This window comes from Arachis hypogaea, chromosome 8, assembly GCF_003086295.3.
Source record: "Arachis hypogaea cultivar Tifrunner chromosome 8, arahy.Tifrunner.gnm2.J5K5, whole genome shotgun sequence".
Lineage (NCBI taxonomy): Eukaryota > Viridiplantae > Streptophyta > Magnoliopsida > Fabales > Fabaceae > Arachis > Arachis hypogaea.
Window position 1 is genome coordinate 35,850,196 of NC_092043.1, and position 27,573 is coordinate 35,877,768.

The following is a 27,573-nucleotide window of genomic DNA, read 5'->3' on the forward strand; positions in this document are numbered from 1 at the left end:
ATATTTATATAAGGGGTGATGAACGTATTAAAATGCAACCGCGTATAACAATATATTTTGTTCGGATTTGTCGTGGAAAATGACGTTGTCGGCTGAAGGATGGGTGGCGGCGGCTGGCATCTGGGCGACAGTAGACTGCGGGGGAGGATGGACGACCGGCAGCGAGTAGGCAGCGCGAAAGAAATTATCTGAGACTTGTGCGGCACGATGGCATGTTCGTGGAGAGGTGTGACACTATCGGTTAAAGGATGGGCGGCGACGGTTGGACAGCACAAAAGAGGCTGTCTAAAATTTGTGCGGCGCGATCGGATGTTCGCGGAGAGATTGGACGACGTCGGCTAAGGACTGGGCGGCATCGGCTAGAATCTGGGTGGCATTTGACCGGAAATCGAAAAAGTGAAACAGTGGCTGAATTATTCTGCAGACCAAAATTTATAAATAGAGTAGGGAGGTTAGTATGATAATGGGTGTATCTGATTTGGTTTAATTTAAAATTTTTATTTTTTAAATTTTAAAATTTAAAAAATTAATAATTAATTAATAAAAAATTTTATTCTATTTTTTTTATTACATTGTTTACATTGTTTATCTCCCTCATTATTTTCATATTTTTTTTATTTATATATCAATTTAAACAGTAATACTAGAAAAATAAAAAAAATAGTCAAAATTTATCTTATTTAATATTTATTAATTATCGTAATAATTAATAAATACTAAATAAAATAAATTATAATTATTTTTAATTAATTTTATTTTATTATCAAATATTTCTGAATTTAAATTGGTTTTCTTCGTTAGACATTGTTAGTGTACTATCGTGTTGCATTATTGTTGCTTATTGTCTCGGCTTATTGTCGAAAACGAAAGGTCATTCTTCAAAAAAAAAAAAAATCCTGACCAATGACAGAAAAAAGAGAGTAATTACTGACCAAAAGAGAATTTATAAAATAAGTAAATAACTAAGTTTAGTATAATAAACACGTACAGTACTTATGACAAAAGCATTATTTTTAAAATAAGAAATTGAATAATAACAACAATAATGTCTGACTAACACTCTCACTAGATAGGTGGGTAACATAAGATAGAAAAATATAAAGCAAAATAATCAAATCAGACACCTATCTATTTAATAGTTTATTTATAAAGAGAGGAGTGTTAAAGGATAATAAATTTTATGATTTATAATCATTAATTATTTATTATTAATATTTTAATGATATAAAATTATATTTAATAATATAAAATTATTTTTTTATTAATTAAATATTAATTAAATTTTAATAAAAATGCTGGTAGCTAAATTTTTTTTATTTTATATGTATAGACAAATAAAAATGTAAAAGTAGGTAAGACTTTGCTTTCTGAAAAATAAGTTATTTTGAATATCCTTCATACGTTTTGCATTTATGCTTATAATAATACGAGGAATAAAAAAAAAGAGGCGAGTTATTTGGTGGTTAGAAGATTTGTTATCATCATTACATCACGAAGGATATCCATAATCTGATGACTTTGCCACTTCTATAACAATTTTTTAGTAAAGTTTGGAAATTCTAATTTATTCTTTTAATTATTTTTAATATTTAAATAAAAGTGTAAATATATATATTTTTAAAAATATTTAAAAATAAAAAATTGCATAAATTTTATTTAAAAATTAAAAAAATAATTAAAAGAATAAATTAAATTTTCAATTATTTTTTATTATTATTGTTCAATACCTTTTCCTTTTTATTTTTTCACCTTGTTGCTTAAAGAGAAACAACAACGATAAAGACAAGTCGACGATAATAATAATAATAATAGTAATTTGTTGGGTTTTTCTCTATTTTTGTGAGGTTTAAGTCTAACTTTTTTAGAGTATATTCTTGTACCCTAGTGTCACAATCTTAATTCATTTTTTGAGGTTTTTTGAGAGAAAGAGAGTAACCACCAAAAGAAAAAAAAAGAAGGGAGAAAATAGCATTCTCATTTTTTCCCAAAGCAGTAAATTTCAAATGGCAGTTTCTCAATTGTTCGTCGTTGGATCGGCTTGAAATTTAAACTACGTGTTCTTATCATCTTGTTCTTCATTCTAGTCGGTGGAGATGTTGATTGGAGGTTTGCAGTAGGAGAAATTAGCTTCGCAAGAGAGAAATTAGGTTTTCCGTTTTTACACAGAGCAACAATCTTGGAATGACAGTTTCTCATTATTTCACCGTTAGATCGACGTGAAATTTGAACTGTAAATTCTTCACATTTTTTTCTTTATTCTGGACGGTGGAGATTTTAATTGGAGGTATGTAGAGGGAGAAATTGGCTTCGATAGTAGCTCTATTTTTGGGTATATTTTATCTTCTTGCTTCTCATTTAAAAGCTTTAGTGCTTTGATGTTTTGGCTGGTTATATGCACGTTTTTGTGCTTTGTTTGAGACTCTCTTGTATCTCATTTGATTATAGTGGAGCTATTTTATTGGTCTGGACGACCCGTGGTTTTTACCTTTCACGTTGAGAGGGTTTTCCACGTTAAAATCTCGGTGTGTTCTTGTTATTGCTTTACTTGCTATATTTGCTTGTTATAGTTGCTTCCATATTATTCTTGTGTTGGACATTTGTGTCGTTTCCGCTGATAGCTCTTTCATAACAATAATAATAATAATAATAATAATAATAATAATAATAATAATAATTTCCCTGAAGTTTTGTTCATGTTTAGTGTTTGGTGGGGAAAGAGCCCGCAAATTTGGACGTTGCTGGTTGCTACTTGATAAGGACTAGGGAGGGGCTCTGTGTCTAATGTAATACTATATAATAAAGTCACATTATTCTTTTTTTAAAACCAGATAGAAAACTTTTTTGTTTTGAAAAATTCTTTTTATAATTAACATCAGTCCCGCGTGAAAATTAGAAACCATTATTATACTTCTTTTTTATAGAGAGTGCAAGACTTCAAACTCGAACAAATAATCAAGCAAGTCACCAAAAAAAAAAACAAATAATCAAGCAGCGCTATTGCATAACTTCTCGTCTGCCATGGCTGAAGCTTCTTTCCTGCACATAGCAATGTGTCCATGGCTTGCCATGGGGCACCTCACCCCATTTCTTCACCTCTCCAACAAGCTTGCAAACAGAGGACACACAATCTCTTTCTTCATTCCAAAAAGAACGATCTCAAAGCTTCAACACCTAAACCTCCACCCACACCTCATCACCTTCATCCCTATCACTGTTCCTCACGTCCATGGCCTTCCACATGAAGCTGAAACCACTGCAGATGTTCCCCCCTCCTCAATCACACACTTGGCCACCGCCATGGACCTCACACACAATGACATAGACCTTCTCCTCAAGGATCTAAAACCACAAATCGTTCTCTTTGATTTCCAGCACTGGCTTCCAAACATTGCAAGAAACCATGGCATCAAGTGTATCCAATACCTCATAGTTAACCCAGCTACCGTAGCTTACTTTGCATCCCCAGCAAGATTGGGCCAAGGAACCGAATCAGATCTCAAGAAACCGCCATCTCCAGATTTCCCTGATACTTCTTCAATCGAGCTTCGTGCTCACGAACTTCGAAGATCGGCTGCATTTAGAAAACTGGAATTCGGAAGCGGCGTTCTCTTTTACGATAGGCTCGGCACTGGTTCGGCTTTATCAGATGCAGTTGCGTTCAAAGGTTGCAGAGAAATTGAAGGTCCTTACGTGGATTATCTTAAATCGCAATACAAAAAACCCGTTATTCTATCGGGTCCTCTTTTACCTGCACAACCAAATACTGCCTTGGATGAAAAATGGGAATCATGGCTTAGTAAATTCAAATCCGGTTCAGTTATTTACTGTGCACTTGGAACTGAAAGCCCTTTGGAGAAAAACCAAGTGCAAGAATTGTTACTTGGACTTGAACTAACAGGTTTTCCGTTCCTTGCTGTAATTAAACCCCCTATGGAATATGATTCCATTGAAGAAGTGTTACCAGAAAGGATTCAAAGAAAGGACAAAAGAAAGAAGTGTTGTATACGGAGGATGGGTGCCGCAACAATTGATATTGGGGCACTCTAATGTTGGATGCTTCATAACACACTGCGGGGCGGGTTCTGTGACGGAGGCACTTGTGAATAAGTGCCAGCTTGTGTTGTTGCCAGGGCCGTACGGAGATCATGTGATAAATGCAAGAATTCTGGGAAGGAAGTTGAGGGTTGGGGTTGAAGTCGAAAAAGGCCAAGAAGATGGCTTCTTTAGCAAAGAAAGTGTGTGCAAAGCTGTTAACACTGTCATGGATGATGAGAATCAAGTTGGAAGAGATGTGAGAGAAAATCATAGCAAAATTAGGAATCTCTTGTTAGCTCCACATTTTGAATCTTCTTGTGTTGATGGTTTCATTCGTCAGTTTCAGGATGTGCTTTAACAGGGCTAATGTTTAGCTATTAGAAATGCATGTGTATGAATATATTTGTTGTTTAATTTATTTTTAATATATATATATATATATATATTATAATTTAATATTTATTTTATATTAATAGTTGATGTTAGTGTATATATAATTTGATATTTATAAAAAAGTGTTTAAATTTATGTGTATATTTATTTTTATTTTTTATATAAATTTGTGTATGTATTATTTAGAGTTTGCATAATTTATGTAAATAACAACAATATGTCGCGTTTCAGGTTCAATAATCATAAAAAAAACTCTAACTCACATCAAACTGTAACTTTTTTTTACAGCAGTCTTTCAATTTCCAAATGTATACTCATTTTTTCTGTTACATTGTCGTATCATCGTTAACTCTTTTTTTTTAGTTGCGTCGTCATTGTCACTATCAGAGATGCACCTCAACATATTACAAAATTTTTGTTTATTTGTAACAATTTTTTTTTATTTGTGGAGGTTTATAACCCCACCAAATGATTTGTGGGAGGTTTCTAAAATTTTCGAAATTTAAAGTGCCACGAGGTCTGTTGTGAGGGATTTTATATTAAATTTTTGTGGCAGTTTAAAATTTTCATAAATTGATTTTTTAATTTAAAACAAATTAATTATTTTGTGAGATTTTTAAACCTCTACAAATTCTGTAATTATTTATTTTTAATTTCAAATCATTCATTAATCTCATCTCATTTACATATTTTTAAATTAAAAATTTATTTTTTAATATAAAAATTTAAAAATTAAATCTTTTATAATACAATTCCTCAGTATAAGACATAATAAATAAAAAGCTTAAAATGTTATCTTTAGTAAAATTTTGTACAAATTTTCATTTAAAAATATCTATTGCCAAGTTAGTAGCTACATTATCTTCAATAGCATTGCTATCTAATAAATTGATAGCTAATTGGATGTACTCATTATTGGAATAAAATAATTGTTCAAGTTCTTGCTCTTGATACGGCTCATTTTTATACAAAACTGTCGATCATCTCTAACTGTGTTAGGAAGGAATTTATAAATTATCTAGTGCAAATTTTGGAAGCAAAAAATACAGTTGTACAAAGTTTTTAAATCACCAAAATTTTCAAGAAAAACCTGAAGAAATGACACCTTCAACTGTGGATAGCGAGTCCAAAATTATGCATGGCGAATAATCATTCACTGCCTTGTATAAACGTAGACAACAATCGATACTTGAAGTTCGCGATCCACCTTGAAGTGAGCATTAAAAAATCTTCTTTCCTATTATTAAAATCCCAATATAAACAAATGATTAAAAATTACCCTCAATAATAATAAATAACAAAAACTAAGTAGCAATTTTTTACAACATTATTATTATTACCTCTCTATAATCATATGAATTTAATAAGTTCTTCAATTTTTGTTCTTCCAAATCAAATAAAACAATGTGGTTCTGCAGGGACATATTTTTTGCATATCGGGATAAAAATGAAACAGGATCCATCAGAAAATGGTCAGACTCATCAAGAAATTTTTCTCTCTTCACTGTAGAACACAATAAAATTAAAAAGAACTGTTATCTTATTTCAGTCCCAATGAAGATTACAATAAGCCACTCCCTAGAATTGTGAATTCCAAACCTTGGTGTGCAGTCTAGGAATCGCATTGGTAGGCCGTGATGCAGTACGGAATAGTACTGGGTGGCATGGCAAGCAGTTAGGAATAGGATGTTTTTCACTTTCCCATGACTAGCTTCTCTGGCAAAGTGGTTTGTAACATCCTCAGGTCCCCTCTGTTTTGAAAGTAAAGAATATATAATTTATTTTTCATAGATGTTCACGAAAAAATCATTAAGATAAACCCCTCAATTGTAAGAATGAAGAATAGTGACAATACCTGGTGAACCAAACTCATATACAGAGACATTGGAATATTGGTAGCAAGCAAAAATATGATAGCAAGTACCATCTTCAGAGAACAATTGGTACGCTTCTTTAAAGATTCTTTTCCTTTATAATAACCAGGCAAACCAGGGTCTTCTGTCATAGCCAAACAATAACCAGAGTAGATCACAGCTATGGAAAGAGTGGGCAACACAAACCTGTACTTCATAGTAATTATTATCATAAACTAATTAAAACCAGCAGACCATGTATACACTTATATATGCATGAATAATTTTGATTGAAGTACCTGAACTCCTTGTGACCTAGTACACTGTATAAACCCAGAACCCAAGCAAGAAGACAAGCGTATATCCACTATTTTGAATAAATGATACCAGCTATGCAAAATGGTAAAAAAGAGAAGATCATCACTGAAAATCCCTGAGTGAAGTATCAGTGCCACTTGTGAGTTCCATAATAGTCTCCACCCGAAGAAAGAAAATTGAATTTTAGAAAATTAACTGGTACTAGAATCCATGTGCCATACATGATACGATCTAATAAGCAGGTAAGTCCGAGCACCAGCATCCTGATACAAAATAATAAAAATAATTCGCCCTAAATCAGACATTTGTGATTGATATTTGAAAGCTGAAATGTTAGATTAATGTGACTGCAGCCAATGCAACAAAATAAGTTCCCTGGAATATATTGTTGGAATAAGATCCTGTCACAACTCACAACTGAACTCTTATTATGTATGAAAAATTAAAATTCGGAGTAAGCAAGCATAATTTATAGCAAAAACAAAAGGAAGATTAAATTCTTGTAACTGATTGCTTTCTCAACAGAGCAATAAGCAGTTTCAAACAAATTGTCCTATCTGAGTATAGGAATCGGGTAACTAATTCACCGGCGCTAGGATCAGATAAAACTTTTCTCTTTCATCTACAAACTTCAATGGATTTTTTTATACGTTTGCCCCTTGGCATGACTGCATATCAATAAACACTAAACTGTTAAGCATACAAAATAATTAGACATTATACTAATAATTAAACATAAAACTGTCAAGCACATAATAAATAAAAAACTTAAAATGTTTCCTTTGATAAAGAGTTTATATAACATGACAGTGTTAGAAACATGCGTCTTTTGAAGTTTTGAATTACATGGTGACCTCAAAATTTGATTTGTAAGTTATGAGACTATCTCTTAACAATTAAGTGGTTACGTACAATGGATTCGTTCATTCGAATTCTGTTGAGGTAATCAATAAGCCTTCTTTCTGATATGTGGTTTTCAATCCCAATTCTTCTCTTTATCTGAATTTCTGCTTGCTGCTCATTTGTGCAGACACAACCCGTCAGGATATGAATCTAGATTAAGGGAGAGAAAAAGGATTAAACACAAGCCAAACCTCTATTTCATTTTCTATTTCTAGTGTGAGACTGATTTGTTGGTGAGTGTATTCCAGACCGAGCAGCATCCATTGTAGACACGGTGAAAAGCCTTATTGCTTCTTTCACATGCTCCTCAATAGCAACATGAGATCTGATGCAGGAGAAATTGAGTTAGACTGTCTAAGATGCAGGTACTATATCAAAAGAAAAGCCAATTATCGTGGATGTGGAGGGTGCAAAACCTGGATCTAGGAGGTGCGCGGAGACTGGGTCGCGATAGGAAATAGAGGAAAGATGTGGCCAGCCGCTCATGCAAGAGGAGGTCACACTGGAGACGGCGACAGCAAGGTGTGTGGGTAGGAAGAAGTTCACTGGGGAAGCCAAGAATGACGGGGGAGAAGAACGCAAATTGGGGGGGGGGGGGGGGGTAGGAGCACAAACGGAGAACCAAGCCAAGAACGAATGGTCTCCTGTAGGGGTGGCAAGTGGGGAAGCCTGCCCCGCCCCGCCAGAAGCTTACTCCGTCCCGCCTAGTGAGACAGTATTAGAATCCTAATCCGCCCCGTTTAATGGTGGGCTGGCGGGCCGATGGATTGGCGAGCTGGTGGACTAAACCCACCAAATAATTTCTTTTATTTTACTTTTAACTATTAAATAATATATAAAGGCATAAAAAATCTCTTCTATTTTTTTATTTTTAATTATTATAATTTCTAAAAGTATAAACAAATTATAATTTTTATATTCACAAATATTAAAGTCTTTGTAATTATAAATATTGTTCCCAAAACAAAATAAATATAAACGAAAATATAATTATAAATATTGTCTCTAAAACAAAATAAATATAATCCAAAATACTCATTTTCATCTTCATTCTCTTGTAAGTTGAGTTTTGGTAAAAAAAATTGTAAAAATACTCCTTGCTAAAAAAATTCTAAGCCCAACGAAAAAGCCCGCCCCGCCCCGCCAAAACCTGCGGTTTAAGCAGTGCGGGTTAGACAGACTTTCACTATTTGGCGGTCTCAATTTTCCAGTCCAACCCGCCTTTTTTGGCGGGTTATGCGGGCCGGCCCGATGTGTTTAGGCCCGTTTGCCACCCCTAGTCTCCTGCAACTCGAAAGAGAGAATGCGAGTGGTTGGCGATGTGGACCTTGGCAATGTCAACGACATTATAACAATGTGCAATCAGAGGAGGACTTGAATCTAAGACGCGCAATAGGATTGGGACTGGAGGAGGGAGAAAACGTAACAGATGACTTGGTTCAGGATAATGGCAGGGGACAAGAGGATGAACACGACGATTCCACACAAGCAGGATCAGAGCTGGGAGCTGACAGGATGGTGGTAGTGAAGTTCACAGTGAAGAACAAAGACCGAGTTGAGAAGAGGAAATGGCAGAGAATAAAGAGACTTGAAAACTAGTTGTAGAGTCAAGTGCCCAATGCAGTGATGAGGAGGATATCATGGCTATTTTGTAGGAGCAGAATGAAGCAATTGCTCTCAAGCGATGGCTGGCAAAGCAAAAAGAAAAAGTTCAAAGAAGCCGGCCAAAAACTTAAAAATAGGTGTGTAAAAATATTATGAAATGATTTTAAGTTCATGGAATGTTAGGGGGTTGGAAGGTACTGAAAAAGTTAGTATGCTAAATAACTATAAAAGAAAGTTTAGGTTGGAAATGTTGGGGTTGATAGAAACGAAGAAGGAGATGGTGACTAAATTTGATGTAGCTCGTATCTGGGGTAGTGACAATGCTTGCTGGTAGTTTGTAAGCTCAATCGGAGCGTCTGGAGGGTTGTTGTTAATATGGGATGAAGTGGTTTTTAAATTAACTAACTGCTATAAAGGGAATAGATGGCTGTGTGTAGAAGGGATTGTGGTAAAAGAGAATTTTCATTGTGCTCTCTGTTTGATGTATGGACCGCATGAGAGAGCTGAGAAGGTCTCCGTTTAGGAAGAACTGAGTTATATTGCAGGGTTGTGTCAAGTGCCGTTCTATTTTTTAGGGGACTTTAATGAAGTTGTGCATCTGGAAGAAAGAAAAGGAGCGACAAGGTTGTTAGCATCTACAGGAGATTTTAGAGTATGGATAAATGATATGGAATTATTTAGTTTGGCACTAAATGATCGTAAGTATACATTATTTAGGGGACATTCGTGCAGTCGTATTGATAGGAGCCTGGTTACATTGGGGTGGCTTGATGTATACTCGAAAGTGCGTCTAAGGGGAGGTCCAAGAGGTTTATCAGACCACTATCCCTAGATTATGGAAGACAGCAGAAGATTTGATGGCCCAAGACTATTCCATAGCTTGGACTCCTGGTTCACTCAATAAGGATTTTTGAGAATGGTAAAGGAAGAATGGATGGAGTTAAGTGATGTTCATTTCTTAAAAAGGATGAAAGATCTGTCACTACTACGTAGATGGCACAAGCAGCATTTTGGGGATATAACTGAGAGAATAAAGAGGTTTGAGAAAGAAATCAAGAAGGTGGATGATATGGTTAGTAGTGGACGGTATGATGGTACAATGGAGGCAAGGAGGAGGGCATTAGTCAGGTATTGTGAAAAGTGGTATGTGAGGCAGGATGTTCACTGGAACCAAATGTTCAGATCTCGGCATGCTAATGAGATGGATAGGAACACAAGGTGCTACCATAATATAGCCTCGGTGATAAGAAGGAATAACAGGATTGAGTCTTTGGTAATCCATGGGAGGCTAGTGAGGAATCAAGTAAGAATCAAGGTTACGGTTCGGGATTTTTATAAGCGTTTGTACCACTAGGAAGACTCTCCAAGAGTGACCTTCAGGGATGGATTGGTTAATTGGCTAGAGAGGGGAGAAGCTGAAGCCCTAGAGGTGTTACCGTTAGTGGAGGAAGTGAAAGAAGCAGTTTGGGATTGTAAATCTTCTAAGGCTCCAGGGAGTGACGGGTACAACATGAATTTTATAAAAAAGTGCTGGAATGAGTTTGGAACAGAATTCACTGCAGCTGTGATGAGCTTTCTTGAGACAGCAAAATTACTAGAGGACTCTAATATCACATGGGTAGCGTTGGCTCCGAAATTCGTTAGGGCGAATGAGATAAAAGATCTCAGACCTATCAGCATGGTTGGGTGTGTTTATAAAGTTATCTCTAAGTTGTTGACACGAAGGATGAGGAGTGTAATGCCAAGTTTAGTTGGAGAATCGCAGAGTGCTTTTGTGAAGGGGAGAAAGATACACGATGGAGCTTTAATTGCATGTGAAACTGTACAATGGTTGAAAGTGAAAAAGAAGGCATCAGTGATCATCAAGCTGGACTTTCAAAAAGCCTATGATAGAGTTAAATGGGACTTTATTGATACCGTGTTAGAGATGATGGGGTTCGGTAGAACATAGAGGTCATGGATTAGAGAGTGTGTCAGATCGGCTACTATCTTTGTTCTAGTGAATGGGTCACCATCCAAACCTTTCCAAATGGAAAGGGGGCTTCATCAAGGAGATCCATTATCTCCGTTTTTGTTTATGTTGGTGGTGGATGTGCTTAACAGGATTATAGAGGAGGCGGTAAGGAACAGTCGCATATCTCTACTCTTAGTTGGTCGGAATAATATAGAGTTATCACACTTACAATTTGCTAATGACACTATATTGTTCTGTCCGCCAGATGAGGAGACAGTCATGAACTATAAGAGGCTGCTGAGGTGCTTTGAAATGATGTCTGGGTTGAGCATTAACTTTGAGAAGTCCAACTTGATACCAGTGAACTACAGTCAAGAGTGGGTGGGACGGATGTGTCAGCTACTTGGTTATCAGGAGGCAGCCTTTCCGGTGAGGTAACTGAGCATTAGCTTAGGAGAAAATCCGTGTTTGGTAAAAACTTGGAAGCCGATTATAGATAAGGTGGAAGAGAAACTAATCTTGTAGAAAACGAAAGTCCTTAGTAAGGCTGGTAAGCTGGTACTCATTAAGTCAGTAATCAATAGCCTGTCAATTTATTATCTGAGTTTGTATAAGATGCCAAAAGGGGTTGCACGAAAAATTATCTCACTGCAGAGGAGGTTCTTTTGGGAGAAAGATGATGGATGACCAGGTATGGCACTTGTGAAGTGGGAGATGATCCAGGCACCAAAGAAGCTAGGAGGGCTGGGGTGGGTGATGCGGTGGTCCATAATGTTGTTTTACTGTTTAAATGGTGGTGGCGGTTCTCAAAAGAGGACTGTCCTCTATGGAAGAAGATAGTGTGTTCTTGTAATAATTTGAACCCAAACCACTTGCTGTCAACTCAGAAATTACCAGAAAGGGGTGGCCCGTGGAGAGACATATGTCAAGTGCAAATAAAAGAGCAACATGTAAGACAGAAGATGATTGATAGTCTTGCTATGGAAGTAGGGGATGGTAGATCCACCAGATTTTGGGAGGATACGTGGCTCCAAGTGGGAAAGCTGAAAGACTCCTTTCCGAGACTCTTCTTGATTTCAAACCAAAAAGGATCAGCAATAGGGGACTGTGGGTTTTGGGATGGGATATAGTGGGTATGGCAATTCCAATAGAGGAGGAAACTACGTCAGTGAAAAATAGATACCTTAGACCAGATGCTCCAGGTCTTGCAATCTGTTAGATTGTTAGCAAAAGTGCAGGATAGAGTAGTGTGAAAATTTGATAAGGAAGGTGTTTATTCTACTAACTCATTTGTGCAGGTTCTGCAATAACAGACTTTGGATGAGGAGTTTTTAAGGTACAGATTCATAAAGAAAATTTGGAAAGGGCTCGTGCCTCCTCGAGTAGAGTTGTTCACTTGGTTTGTAATGGTAGGCCGGATCAATACAAAGGATCGACTTAGCAGACTGGGAATCCTACAACAGAATGATAACTTGTGCATGTTGTGTAATAAAGAGGTAGAAAATATACAACATTTATTTGTTACTTGTGAGTACTCTTGGCAGGTGTGATGTGCCTGGATCTCGGAGTTTGGACAGAAATGGACTGCACCCGGTAATTTGAAAGAGCACTTTGAGAGTTGGAGGTTCATGCTGGTGAGAAAGGAAATGCGCAAGTATTGGATTGTTGGGTTCTTTTCAGCTATATGGAACATTTGGCTACGACGGAATGATGTCATTCATCAGAACAAGACAACAAGAGTTGTAGATTGTGTGGCTCAAACATTTTCATGTGCTACAGAGTAGTGTGATAAATAACTCATGTTGTTGATGGCTATGTCGGAGATGACGTATGAGTTATTTGTTTTGTTTTTTTTTGTCTAGTTCTACTCTATTTTTGTGTTGAGCTTCTTCTTTCAAAATAAATAAATAAATAAATAAAAATAACCAAATTAAATTAGTCTAGTAATTAACTTACGCTTAAGTAAGTATTGAAAAATTCGAATCTTGCTTTATATATGTAATAAGTAATAACTCATTAGTCAATAATAAAATTTTAAACAAAGCTTTAAAAATTAGGGAGAAGAGAGACAACAAGAAAGGAAAAAAAGAAAAAAAAAGAAAGTTGAAAATCTATTAGTTTTTACCATCTCATGCGTGCATGTTATGGTGGGCTACAAACTTCAATTTCACATAGATATCTGGATCCATTTTCACATGTGACTAGACTCATTTTCATGAACCAAAAAAAATATATTGGATTTATTATTTACGTTAACTTCTATGAAAATACTTTTTAATGATTTTTTTAAAAATAAATTTAAAATATAAAAATTATTTTATATTTAAATATTTAATATTAAAATTTTTTACTTAATAATTATGTTTAATATAATAATATAAAAATATTTTTTATTTATAATATTAATAACACCCAAATAAATCTTAATATATAGAATTAAAAATTAAAAAATTAAAACATTTAATTAAAGGTTAATTGATTATGATAGAACTAAAAAAAATTGAATTAATATTTAATAAAAATTCATTTTTAATAAATTTTACATTAGATTTATTTAACAATTTATTCAATTAAATGTACGCGCACATGACACATCTTTACATGTATATATACAATCTTGATTTCATAAAACAATACACCTTCCGTAATAATGAATTGATTCAAAATTTTATGATGGAAACCTTAATTGTTCTTATTCTTAAGATAGAAGTGTCATCTTCGATAAATGATTTTAGGTTTATTAGCTTTTATAATGTGGTATATAAATTATCACAAAAGTTTTTGTTAACGGATTTTTGTTGTTGTTGATAGTTAGCTTGTTTTAAGGTGATTTTATTTTAGGGAGAGGATCTCCAATAATATTATTATTGCACAAGAAATTTTTTATTTCATGAAGCATATTAAATGAAAAAAATATATTCTAACTTTTAAAATAGATCTTAAAAAGGCTTATAATAAAGTGGATTGGAAATTCTTTGAACAAACTCTTTGAGATTTTGGATTCTCTAACTTTATTATTAGACTAATTATGAATTATGTATCATCTTTTTTCTTTCTATTGTTTGGAATGACAGTAAATTAGATAATTTCTCTTTAAGGCGCGGTCTCAGACAAAGGGACCCAATGTCACTTTATTTTTTTGTTTTGTATATCGAGCGACTAATATTAAGGACGGACTCACGTTAGTTTGTGTGGAGGCAATTGCTCCCATCAAGTTTATAAAAGACAACAATAAATATATATATATATATATAATTGTTCCATAGTTATAATTTATTTGTCTTTCACATCTAAAAAAAATTAGATATGCGCAGTGACGATTTTAGAAAATTTTGATAATGGGACAAAATATATATAATATAATAAAAAATTTTATAATAAAAATATTATGTGTGTATAAAAGTCAGTTATCAAATTATTCATTAATCGTTAGGTATTTATATATAAATATATGTATTTTTAATTTATTTTTAATTTGTATTTTTTATTTTAATATGTATACATGTGATTTTTTTTATGTACATATAATATGATTAGTCTTTAAAATATATAATTTACAAATTAAAACACTAAAATAATAATTTAAATGATAATATATAATTTAAAATTGGGTAAAGTATATTTTTTATTTATGAAGTTTGGCAAAAGTTTCAAAAATAACCTTAAATTTTATTTTGTTTCAATTTTGACCCAAAAATTTTTTATTTGCATCAAATATACTCTTGACGGCTAAATTTTCAAAAAATTTAAGATTAATCTAACAATAATGTATGAAAATTATGCTTGATTTGCTTGTATTGAGAGTTGTTCTTATGAAATTATTGTTGAATTAGTCTTAAATTTTTTGAAAAATTAGCTATCAGGGGTATATATTTGATGCAAATGGAAAATTTTTGGAATAAAATTGAAACAAAATAAAACTTAAAGGTATTTTTGAAATTTTTGTCAAATTTCAGGGACAAAAAATATACTTTACCCTTTAAAATTTTATTATTTAGGTTTTATATTTTAAAAAAATTGAATAATCTTTTTCTTAATAATACAATCGAAATATCTCTCTTTGTATGTAGAATAATACTACATATTCAAGTTTTTGGTTAATTAAGTCCAACCAAATTAGTCTAAGATAACAAAAATCAGTTATGACTAACATTATTCAAAGTCTTATTGTTTAGCTTGATTATACTTAGTTCATAAAAAGATTTAAATGTGTAGTATTACTCTTAAATGTGTAGTATAATTAGAAGCAAATTTTTACTAAAATTCATAGTTGAAAAAGTTTTTTAATTAATGCAGTTATTACAAAAAAATTAAAATTAATATAAAAAAGATAAATAATACTCTTTCGAGTCGATTTTTAAAAAAAATATAAATTTTATTTAAATTGAGAATTGATCATTCTAATAATATCTAATATAAAATTCTTAAATTGACTATGAAATACCAAAAATTTAATAAAAATTTATTATGGGGTCAAATTTAATAATTTAGTGGGGACAAATAAGTTTTATTATCATATACTACTCAAAAGAATTTTAAATTGTAGTGGGACGTTTGCCCCACACTTATACACGTGCATCCCTCGCTGAATGTGTGTAAAAAAAATTGTTATTAAATATCAATATAATAATAAAAATTGTTATATCATATATATTTAAAACAAATAATAACAAAATTAATAATAATTCAATTAGCTAGTTACCTAAAATTAAATATATTTTTTTAAATATAAATAAGATTATTAGTATTTAGTAGCTTTTTTAATATAATATATATTAATTACTTATTTATATTTTATTATTTTATTTAATTTAGTTTTAATCTTACATATAATTATTTTTTCGAAAATTTTTTACCATAAATATTAAAAAATGTCAATTTTGCAATTAAATGCTAACATACTATTTAAATATTTGCATAATATAAAGTTTTATTTTTCTTATAATTTTTTGTCTCTCACACAATTTTCGTAAAAATTCAAAATTAGCTAATTCGAATTATATTCTTTAATTATTGAATTATAATTTTTTGTTGTATTATATAAAAAATAATTAATAACAATATAATTTAACAGATATAAAATATTTAACAAGACATTAGTATTAATAATAAATATATCACGAAATAATACCAAAACATTGAAATAAAAAAAATACTTCTAATATAAATTAATATATTTTTTAATATATTAATTATATTTATTAAAAATTTGATTAACTAGTTTAAATATCATATATTATTTTTTTATTATTTTTATATATTATTTTTGTCTCCATTATTATAATTTTTTGGGTTCATCACTGACTAGTATGTTATATCAATCACCAAGTAGATAAGGATAGTTGAGAGCCGGTTGCTGTCTCCAAAAAAATTATTAAAATTTCTCACTTAATGTTCGCTGATGACTTATTATTTTTTTGCAAAATTAGGAAGAGTCAGGTGCAAATGATAATGGAGGCTATGACTAAGTTTTGCAAGGTTTCATGTATGAAAATTAATGTTATTAAATTTAAAGTGCTTTGCTCAAAAAATATTTCTGCTAGGTGAAAATATATTTTCATGGGAGTTTCTTCCATTATGTTTGTTCATGACTTAGACAAGTATTCGGGAGTTAATCTCAGTCATTCACGGGTGACTCGAGCATTTTTTCATGACGTCTTTAACAAAATTCGTGAAAGATTAGCCAATTGGAAGGGTAAGATGCTTAACAGGACGGGAAGACTCTGTCTTATTAATTCGGTAGTTTGTCTATTCTCTCATACTGTATGCAGATCTCTCTTTTTTTCAAAAAAATAACTGATAAAATTTCTTCCATGATGAAGAATTTTTTCTGGAAAGGTCAAGCAAATAACAAGGGTTTAAATCTTACTAGCCGAAAGATTTTGGTTACTCTCAAAAAATATGGAGGACTTGACACAAGAGATGCATCTTGTGCTAACATCTCCTTAACGGAAAAATTAGTGTGGCAATTTATTAAATAACCTGATAAAGTCTGGGTCAGAATGTTGATAGTGAAGTACATCTCTTCTCACAGAAATCAGTGTAGTTTTAATTACGTTAAAGGCTCCCATATTTGGAAGGATTTATGCAAAGTCTTTGACTATTTAAAAGAGGGTTTTGATTAGTGTATTGGGCTGCTTGATCAGAATTTCTGGTTTGATCATTAGAGGAGGGAATGAAGCTTATCTACAGAGATGGATTATGGCCATATCGCTTACTCGAACCTTTGCATTTCAGATTTATAGTTTAATGAAAATTAAAAATTTTGATGGTATTCTAGCATCCTCTCTTATAATCCAACGACTCAATCTGGCTTAGAGGCAGGTTGATTTCAGTTTAAGGTAGAATTTAAGGTGTACAGTGCTAGTAATGGTTATTTGTAGTTGATTAAAAGGAGGTTTGATCGGCAAGATTAGAAAAATTTGGTTGTAGCTTTGACGTCAGCAGGTTCCTAAAAAGCATAAGTTATTGGCTTGGCTCTATTTCAGGGATGCTCTTCTCACTACTACATATAGGTACAAGAGAGGTATGAAAAATTCTAATCTTTGTCCATGGGTGCCTTGCCTTCTCAAAAACTGTCTTACATTGTGTTAAAGATTGTGTGAAAGTTCAGATTATTTGGCAAAATCTACAAATTGATCTTCAGCCTCGACATATGTATTCTAGGTTCTTGGAAAATAATAAGAAGCAAGCTTTCAAATTTTTTGTAGGTTTTTAGTGGATTTGACGAGTAAAGAATAATAATATTTTCAATCTGGATATACCATGGTCACCGAATAAAATCATAGGTTTGGCTCTAACTTCAGCACAGAAACTTAGGTCTTTTTTTAGATGAATCATATTTCTTTGTCCCCTTCTATTATAGTTAGATATTGCATTCTCATTATATGTATAAGATTAATTATGATGCTAGTTTTTTATAGTGGTGGAGACAAAATTGGCTTTACTTGTGTGAGCAGGAATTAGAGTGGTAATTGACAACGATGAGACTGCATGAGAGTTTTAACTAGTAATAGTATTTTTTATGGAAAATTATTTGCCATTTGAAAAAGTTTTGTTCTTACTTAAAATGTTGATCATAGAAATATTATATGTGAAACTAATTGTGTGAAAGTTTACACTCTTAAGCAAAATAGAAAAAAAATGTGGAGTTAAACACTTCTTGATTCAAAAAATTTATAATATCATACATTAGAGTTGAAAGACAAAATTTAATACTATTTTAAAGAAAGACAAATAAAATAACAGACATTATAACAAAGAGAACGCTAACAATAAATCAGAATCATGTTCTCACAACACCTTAAAAGAAATTTAAAGAATTCATTATTAGAAAGCTTGCTACTACTAGCTATCTTTAGGCTTTAGTTCTTTCTTTTTTTTTTTCTTTTTTTTTCTGTTCTTTTTCTTTTTTACTTAAGACACTAAAAAAAATCTCAACATCAATAAATTTAAATCTTTTTTCTCAACATAATCACATCTTAAGAATATAGCGTCAAACTCAATCTTTTTTCCACGTGAATAGTTTGTAGTGTTGGGAATAAGACACCATTCTCCCTTGAGAAAACATTTTTGATAGAGAAATAAAATAGACACAATCACAACACAAGAATTTAACGTGGAAACTCCAATTACCGGAGAAAAAACTACGGCCGTTGTCAAATGACAACCAGAGAATATCACTATGTGAAAATTGTTACAACACATAGATTTCTTTCTCTCTAACACCGGCACCCCAGTACACCCACACTCTCTCAAAGCAAATATCTAACTACACCTCACAACACTCTCTAAACAAAGAGTACAGAGGAAAAGAAAAATCAGATACAAGCTTAAAATGTTTTTGACTGGTGCAAAAAACAAATGGAGAACTTAGCCTCATATTTATAGCCTAGGCCACCCACTCCATTTGCTATCCTAAGCAATGTGGGACTAATTCAACCAAATCCTAACAATCTCCACATTGATTGAAATAGTCACACATCTTCAGCTTCCATTGTCAACACCGACAATTCTTTGCTGCCATTGTCTATACCGACAATCATAGTTCAGAGAACTATCATACTCCACCATGAAATTATACTCACTTGGAATTAGACCACTCCAAACATTTCGCCTTGGTACAGATCGAAACCTTGCTGAAAATTCATGGTGCAACTTCCAAATTGGCTTTTCCTGAAAGTTCTTCAGCCATCGACCTAACTCCGCCACACACCTTGCATCTGAACGCCAACCAATGCCCGTGTGCAATTGTGGACCCGATTGTCACAACTCATCCTTATCCATGGCAGTGCGGTAATACCATGAGGATACTTCTTGTCTTCTAGAGAACATCATCTTCTCTCATAGAGAGAGCAACCAGAGATCTTCTCCTTCAACGCCTTGTGCAAACCTGATTGTATCAACACATCCTTGACTTGTACTTGCCACAAGCCAAAATTGATTCTTCCATCAAATTTCTCTATTTCAAGCTTCACAGCACTTGAATATCCTGATATTGTTGCAACAGTATACTGGAATAGTATAACTCAACTGTAGACCGTGCACTATGAAGGGTCCCCAGGAAAGAGAGGTGGGTCACAATGGACACACTTAAATACCAAGTCTTTCCTTAGCCAGAACCTTTCCAAACTGCACTCTCACAGTGTCACACTGCCTTCCAGCAACAACAACAGCAACCAAAGATCAACCTCAAGCCACAAGACAAAATTCTTTTCTGATGTGGAAGGTCAGACTAGACTGCAACCACAGAGCATACTAAGAATAAATCCTACCAAACCGAAGTTCTGATACCACTTGTTGGGAATAAGACACCATTCCCCCTTGAGAAAACACCTTTGACAGAGAAATAAAATAGACACAATCACAACACAAGAATTTAACGTGGAAACTCCAATTACCGGAGAAAAAACCACGGCCGTTGTCAAATGACAACCAGAGAATATCACTATGTGAAAATTGTTACAACACATAGACTTCTTTCTCTCTAACACCGGCATCCCAGTACACCCACACTCTCTCAAAGCAAATATCTAACTACACCTCACAACACTCTCTAAACAAAGAGTACAGAGGAAAAGAAAAATCAGATACAAGCTTAAAGTGTTTCTGACTGGTGCAAAAAACAAATGGAGAACTTAGCCTCATATTTATAGCCTAGGCCACCCACTCCATTTGCTATCCTAAGTAATGTGGGACTAATTCAACCAAATCCTAACATGTAGAGAGAGAATTTGATACGCGAATAGAAAAATGGCAAATTTTGTGGTATTTATAATTTTAGTGTTGAATTTGTTGAACTTATTTTTTATAGTAAGATTTAAATATTAAAAAAATTATTTATTTTTATATTTTTAATTTAAATATTAATTTTTGAGCAATGCTAGGGGGTCAGCAATTTTTGTGATTGTTAGCCATCAACTAGCCATCAATGATGATTTGATGGTGTGAGATTGGTGTGAAATTTCATCCAATGGCTCACTTTTCTCTGCTGGTTACATGCTGGCCAAAATTCAATAAAACTGCTGATCCCCTAGACTTTTCCTTAATTTTTATCTCTTTTTAATAAATTAGATAAATATATATAGGCATTATAGCATATACCTAAAAAATTAATCAGAGTTACATGTAACAAACCAAAACCGTTAGTAAAATCCAACAATTAAAATTCTCCACAAAAACACTCACAAGAGTGCTGAGATAGAGAACCATACCCCATAAAATTGGTGAATGGACAATAGATAAGACCCCTGTTTTTCTTTATCTTTCAAACTGAACTTATATATTTTTGGACACCTGCCCATCTTTTGCATGCCTTTTTTACGGAAAAAATATTTTATTGATAGAAAAAGTCATACGGCACTACTTACAGATAAGGATGGAAATAGGTCAAGCGGTCTGTCAGGGATCTATAGTCTGGTCAGTATTTGGCCTGATCTAGCCTAACCTGATAGGAAATAAGCCCAGGTTCAGGCTATTAAAAAAGCCTATATTCTTTAAAAGGCCAGGCCTAGACTGTCAGGCCGGCCTACGCCTGCAAATATATATAGAGAATTTTATTATACTCGTAAAAATGCTATTTAGAAGGATTTGAACTTAGGTCTTCTATGTTATAATGATACCTTTATCTACTCAACCATTTGTCTCTTTAATTATATAAGTGTATTTTGTATCAATATTATTCATAAATTTATTATTTTATATTTTATAATTTTAAAAATTAAATTATATCTTAAATTTAATTATTATTAAAAAAAACAGGCCTATTGACAAGCTTCAGGTCAGGCTAGATTTAACAACAGGCCAGGCTCAGTACTCATTAAGGCCAATATACTCTATTACAGGCCTGACCTGTTAAGAGTAAAGTCTGGCCTGGTCTGACCTGTTTCCACCCCTACTTACAGATAATAGAAATAGATTATATCTAAATCTAGAGAAAATAATTAGATATATTCTATTTTAAATTATAAACTAAAAGTTCAAACATCAATTTCAAAGAATTTTAAAATATAAAAATATAGACAGATCTAAATTTCTATAAATTTTAAATTAACACAAAAAATGATGTAATATATTAAAAAAAATTTTGTTTAATATTGAATCTTCTTCTAATCTAAAGATATTTCTATAAAAAAACTGAACTTTAGTGTATTCTTTAAAATTAAAATACGCACATCATTTATAAAAGGATAATAAAATAGCACAAAAAAACATCACATGAGATATTAAAAAGAAAAATAAAAATAATCAAATTAAATTGGATTAATAATTAATTTATTATTTTTTTAAGTAAGCATTAAAGAATTTAAATTTTATCTTATATATATATAATAATTCATTAGTTAATGATAAATTTTTAAAGAAAAAGTATGAGAAGTCAATGTATATTTTATACAATGTGTACAATGGAATTAAATTGAAATTAGAATTAAATTAGAGGTAATTAATTAATTTTGAGTAGTTTTCAATTTAAAATTTGAATTAAATCATGATTCCGTTAGTAATGACAATTAATTAATTTTGAGTAGTTTTCCATTTAAAATTTGAATCAAATTATGATTCCCGTCAAAATCAAATTAGGATTATCTCCCTCTCTCAATACGGTGTAAACTCTTCTCTCACTCTCTCCTCGAAGCAAAAGCCGTACAATGTCTCTATAGTTACCAGTCGCCATCGGACATCGTGCCGACACTCTTCCAACTGGCGCCATCATCCGCACAGGCCACCGTACGTAGGGAGGTCACGCATATTGTGTGAGTCGAGCTCGCAGCACGGCAGCGACCTGTACGTCCAGCGCCTCCATCGCGACCGGTTTGTGCCTTCTTCGATGTTCACTTTCTCTTTGAACATGGATGGTTATTGTTGGGTGTTTAGTTGTAGACGATAATTGCTGGTTATGATTTATACACGTTCACATTGGATGTTTGTTTTTGTATGATTTTAGATGTTTATTCTTCGAATAATTCAACAAGACCTAGACAGCAGCACTGGGATGATGCGAGCGCGGGGTTCGGGGCTGCAACTCACGTCGGCGACGCTGACAGTTGCAGGTCATGAATGTTCGGCCGCGTGAGGAGTGACGGAAGTTCTTCCGACGAGGGCGTTGGCGCGAGGAGGTGAAGCGCCACAATTGCGGTTGGCAAGAACGAAGGCTATACGTCGCATAAAAACAGAACAGTAGAACGCAGGTTGCTGCGCACACGGCGGGATGGCGGAGAAAGAGAGATTTTTTTTGCAGAACAAACAATGAGATTTTTTGAAAGGTAGGTAATGGTGGGTGAGGAAGGTTAATGTGAAAGAATTTGGAGTAAATTAAGGTAGATATTACAAAAAGTAACTAAAAATTAGGGATAATGATGTTTAATTTATATTATTAATACATATTGGATTAAATAAACAGTCTACTGTACATATTGTATAGATATTTTATTATCTTTTTAGTCGGACTCATTTTTAAATAAAGCTCCTAAAATTAGGGAGAGGAGAGCCAACAAGAAAAAGAGAGAGAAAGTTGAAAATCCTATGCTATGCTAATGCTTGGTAGTGAAGCAGCTATTAGTTTTTACCATCTCATGCGTGCATGTTATGGTGCGCTACAAACTCCAATTTCACATGGATATCTGGATCCATTTCCACATGTGCTATACTTAATGTTTTGAAAACTAGACTCATTTTCATGAACCAAAAAAATATTGGATTTATTATTTACGTTAACTTCTATGAAAATATTTTTAAGTAATTTTTTTAAAAAGAAATTTAAAATACAAAAATAATTTTATATTTAAATATTTAATATTAAAATATTTTTTATTTAATAATTATGTTTAATATAATAATATAAAAATATTTTTTATTTATAATATTAAAAACACCCAAATAAATCTTAATATATATAATTAAAAATTAAAAAATTAAAACATTTAATTAAAGGTTAATTGATTATGATAGAACTAAAAAAAGTTGAATTAAAATTTAATTAAAAATTCATTTTTAATAAATTTTACCCCAGATTTATTTGACAATTTATTCAATTTCCTCAATTACAAAATGTACACGCACATGACACATATTTACATGTATATATACAATCTTGATTTCATAAAACAATACACCTTTCCTAACAATGAATTGATTCAAGATTTGATTAGCTCTGCTAAACCATTACAGCCAGGAATATCACGCCACTCAATTTCACACTCTATTTCGCCACACTCAACATTTTTCAATCTTAGCATCATACGTTGGACTATACTCCCATTGCGCCAAAAGCATGTGCTCTCTTCAGCAAGACAGTTAGTTCTATTTGGTTGAATTCTCTTCACTACACATCCATCTGGCATACTCTCCATTCCGATCAAATGACACTCAATATACGGCCTTAAATCTATAACTGCATCACCCATTTCATCGTCTTTAGTGAATGTGTCTTTGTCAAAAACTTGCTGCATGGCCAAACATATATAAATAAGGATCATTCATCATTATACTATTCTTCTTCATCATATATATAAACCACAAAAATAAAAGCTTCTACACTAATTTTATGGAATGTAACACATATATACCAGATATATTGGAGTTGCAACATCCTTAACGTATAGAGTCAATTCTTCATTCCACACCGGATTAATATTTTTACGTATGAACGCAGTTTTCAGCTTCTGAGTGTATCAAATATTTTCAATTAATGTATATCCAATGCGAAGAAAATAAACAATTGCAAATATAATTGACGAAATCATCATAATTGATGATGTCTAACCTGTTCACCCATTTTGACAACAACATAAGGGTCGCTTGAATAAGCATCGCGTTTTGCAAGATTAATGCCTCTGTTAATCCTAAGTTTGATAAAACCAAGTATAGTTTCCATTAAAATATTCCTTCTTGTTGTTGACACTGATACTTAAAATCAACAGAGGGACAATGATTAAGATCTTGATGATAATGTTGATGTTGATGATACTCTTGTTGTCTAGCAAGAGATAATTTGAATTTGACGTATATCTATCTCTAATATATATTAAAATTAAACTGAAGATAATGTGATAATTAGATAATATAACCAAAAACTACTCAACAAAAATATGTTGTACAGTTATAACTTCCTATCTATATAAAACAGAAATGACAATTCAGCAAAAGAATATCAAAATACAAAATAACAACTGGACCGAACTAAAAGAATATGTAATTAGTGTCAAGTATATACAATGTTGTTGCTTGTCCCACTTTTTTTACCGATGTAAAATTGATATATATCCTTTGTCATTTAACTTAAAAACTTCGTTCTAGAGATGAGTTAAGATGGGTCCATCGTTATCCACAAATGGTTATTCTGGTCACCGTGCGGCTTCACACACAATGGAATACTGTTCATAGTTTTTTTTTTTTTTTTTCCAACAATGTGCATTGCAGTTTGGTATTTGTACTATATAGTATTTTTGAATATTCTTTTTTAGTAATGACTGAGTCAAGAATTTTCTTAACATATATTTTAATAAATTAGTATCCCTGAAATATATTCTACTAAAATCATCATTCGTTACGGTCTATTTTAATATATATCCTACTGAAATATATCCTTTTTATTTTTAACTTATTCTTCTTCATTTATCGAAATGAATAATTTACCTTCAGTCTATGAATAAAAAAGGAGTACTAAAAAGTCAACAAATTTTATGATTTATAGTCATCAATCAATTATTATTAATATTTGTAATGATATAAAATTACATTTAATAATATAAGATTACTCACTTTTTTTTTTCTAGACTTTCTCATGAATAAATTTAGAATAACCTTTTAACAGCTCAGTATTTGATAACTACTTAAACATGGTCACATAATTTTTTTTTTTGGGTAATTAACATGGTCACATATTTATTTTCCTTTAAATGTGCTTAGCTTGATTTTTTTTTTTTTTTTCAGTTTTGTTATGTTTTTCTCCACATTTAAACGCGGATTAGCATGATTCAAAAAACAAGCCTTTTTGGAAATTACCATGAAACTCAAACAAAGAAGAACGGACTTTCAAGTTTCAATGCTAAAACAAACACTCTGCAGCAAAAAGGTTCCCCGGAGATCCAATAATGAAGTCCAGAGAAAATAAGGGGCTCTGGCCTAATTTCATGTAGGACAAAAACAGAGGGAACAAGCGTCCTCCACCAGCAGCGCCACCTAATGTCATAACGTGTTGACATTTTTTAGTGTAAGCACAGTATACAAATCACATATAAATGAGAGAGGGAGGGAGAAGATCATAGCTCATATTTCATAACCAGAAAGCACAGCTTAACTAATATCACAAAACTCCGCCATGGATGCTTCTTCTCCTCTGCACATAGCAATGTTTCCATGGTTCGCAATGGGACACCTAATCCCATATCTTCACCTCTCCAACAAGCTTGCAAAAAGAGGCCATAGAATCTCCTTCTTCACTCCAAAAAGAACACAATCAAAGCTTCAACACCTAAATCTTCACCCACAACTCATCACCTTCATCCCCATCACTGTTCCTCACGTGGACACCCTTCCCCTCCATGCAGAGACCACTTCAGACGTTCCCTTCTCTTCCTACAAACACATCGCCACCGCCATGGACCATACTGAGAAAGACATAGAGCTTCTCCTCCAGAATCTAAAGCCGCAAATTGTTCTCTTCGATTTCCAACATTGGCTTCCAAACTTGGCGCGAAGCCTCGGCATTAAGAGTGTCCAATACATAATCGGTAACCCAGCCACTTTTGCATACCTTTCAGCCCACACAATAGGAATTCATTTTACTACAGAAAACCTTATGAAACCGCCTCAGGGGTTTCCAGATTCATCTATCAGGCTTCGTGCACATGAAGCTCAACGCGTTGTAACCGCCAGCAAGTTTGAATTTGGTAGCGGTATCACTCTCTATGATCGTTTCAACACTGGTACAAAATTCGCCGACGCAGTGGCCTACAAAGGTTGCAGAGAAATCGACGGTGATTATATAAACTACATGAAATCCCAGCTCGAGAGGAAACCAATTATGCTTTCGGGTCCTCTTTTACCAGAACCAACCAACTCAACCTTGGACGAAAAATGGGATTCATGGCTCTCAGGCTTCAATACTAAACATGTAATTTACTGCGCATTGGGAAGTGAATGTTCTTTAAACAAGTCTCAATTACAAGAATTAGTGCTCGGTCTTGAACTAACCGGTTTTCCGTTTCTTGCGGCGCTTAAGCCACCGGTTGAGTTTGATTCGATTGAACAGGTGTTACCGGAAGGGTTTAAAGAAAGAGTTGAAGGAAACGGAGTTGTGTATGATGGATGGGTTCAGCAACAATTGATTTTGGAGCACCCTTCTGTTGGGTGCTTCATAACACATTGTGGAGCAGCTTCCATAACCGAAGCGCTCGTGAGTTCGTGTCAGCTCGTGTTGCTGCCTGGGCCTTATAGTGATCATGCAATTGCTGCGAGGAATTTGGGGAGTAGGTTGAAGGTTGGGATTGAAGTTGAAAAAGGTGAGGAGGATGGGTTGTTTACCAAAGAGAATGTGTGCGTAGCTGTTAAGACTGTGATGGATGATGAGAATCAAGTTGGAAAAGAAATAAGAGAAAATCATAGCAAAATTAGGAATCTTTTGCTAAGCAATGATTTTGAGTCTTCTTGTATTGATGGTTTTGTTTGTGAGCTTCAGTCTTTGCTTTGAATTTGAAATAGTTGTTTATGAATAATATATCATGTTTAATTTCTTGATCTCCTGAACTGATAGTGTATTGATTAACTTTGGCCAACTCTCTTTCATTCTATATAGTTTATATCATATATGAAAATCAAATAAATTAAAACATCTCGATTATTATATACTATTTAACTGAACACTACTAGCTTTTATTTGTGAGATACTTTTATTTCAACTCATTCAATGAATTATTTTATCTAGCTATCTAAAGAGTGGAACGAAGCCATGGAAAAGAGGATTTGATAGTTTTCAAATTCAATTGAAATTTCACCAAAATATTAAGTGGATGC

At 32.9% G+C, this 27,573-nt stretch overlaps 2 protein-coding genes, 1 long non-coding RNA gene and 2 pseudogenes across 3 annotated transcripts; 2 read left to right on the forward strand and 3 right to left on the reverse strand.

The window, feature by feature from the left end:
• The first annotated feature begins 2,896 nt into the window (after nucleotides 1-2,896).
• Nucleotides 2,897-4,462, forward strand: LOC112707235 (cyanidin 3-O-galactoside 2''-O-xylosyltransferase FGGT1-like; annotated as a pseudogene).
• An 834-nt stretch (nucleotides 4,463-5,296) lies between these two features.
• On the reverse strand, nucleotides 5,297-7,007 carry LOC112707236 (mannosyltransferase APTG1-like; annotated as a pseudogene).
• Nucleotides 7,008-7,477: 470 nt separating this feature from the next.
• Nucleotides 7,478-8,216, reverse strand: LOC140173067 (uncharacterized). Its single transcript, XR_011864807.1, has 3 exons — nucleotides 7,919-8,216; nucleotides 7,694-7,827; nucleotides 7,478-7,613 (listed from the first exon to the last, which is right to left on the reverse strand). It is a non-coding gene; the product is annotated as an uncharacterized lncRNA (long non-coding RNA).
• Nucleotides 8,217-23,693: 15,477 nt separating this feature from the next.
• Nucleotides 23,694-24,433, reverse strand: LOC112705321 (protein C2-DOMAIN ABA-RELATED 7-like). The gene is made up of 3 exons (XM_025756154.1): nucleotides 24,323-24,433; nucleotides 24,126-24,221; nucleotides 23,694-24,002 (listed from the first exon to the last, which is right to left on the reverse strand). The coding sequence occupies exons 1-3, from the start codon at nucleotides 24,431-24,433 to the stop codon at nucleotides 23,694-23,696; spliced, it is 516 nt and encodes a 171-aa protein (XP_025611939.1).
• Nucleotides 24,434-25,579: 1,146 nt separating this feature from the next.
• On the forward strand, nucleotides 25,580-27,297 carry LOC112707237 (cyanidin 3-O-galactoside 2''-O-xylosyltransferase FGGT1). The gene has a single exon (XM_025758906.3). It carries the CDS (start codon nucleotides 25,880-25,882, stop codon nucleotides 27,248-27,250), a length of 1,371 nt encoding a protein of 456 aa, XP_025614691.1. The 5' UTR covers nucleotides 25,580-25,879; the 3' UTR covers nucleotides 27,251-27,297.
• The last annotated feature ends 276 nt before the right edge of the window (nucleotides 27,298-27,573 follow it).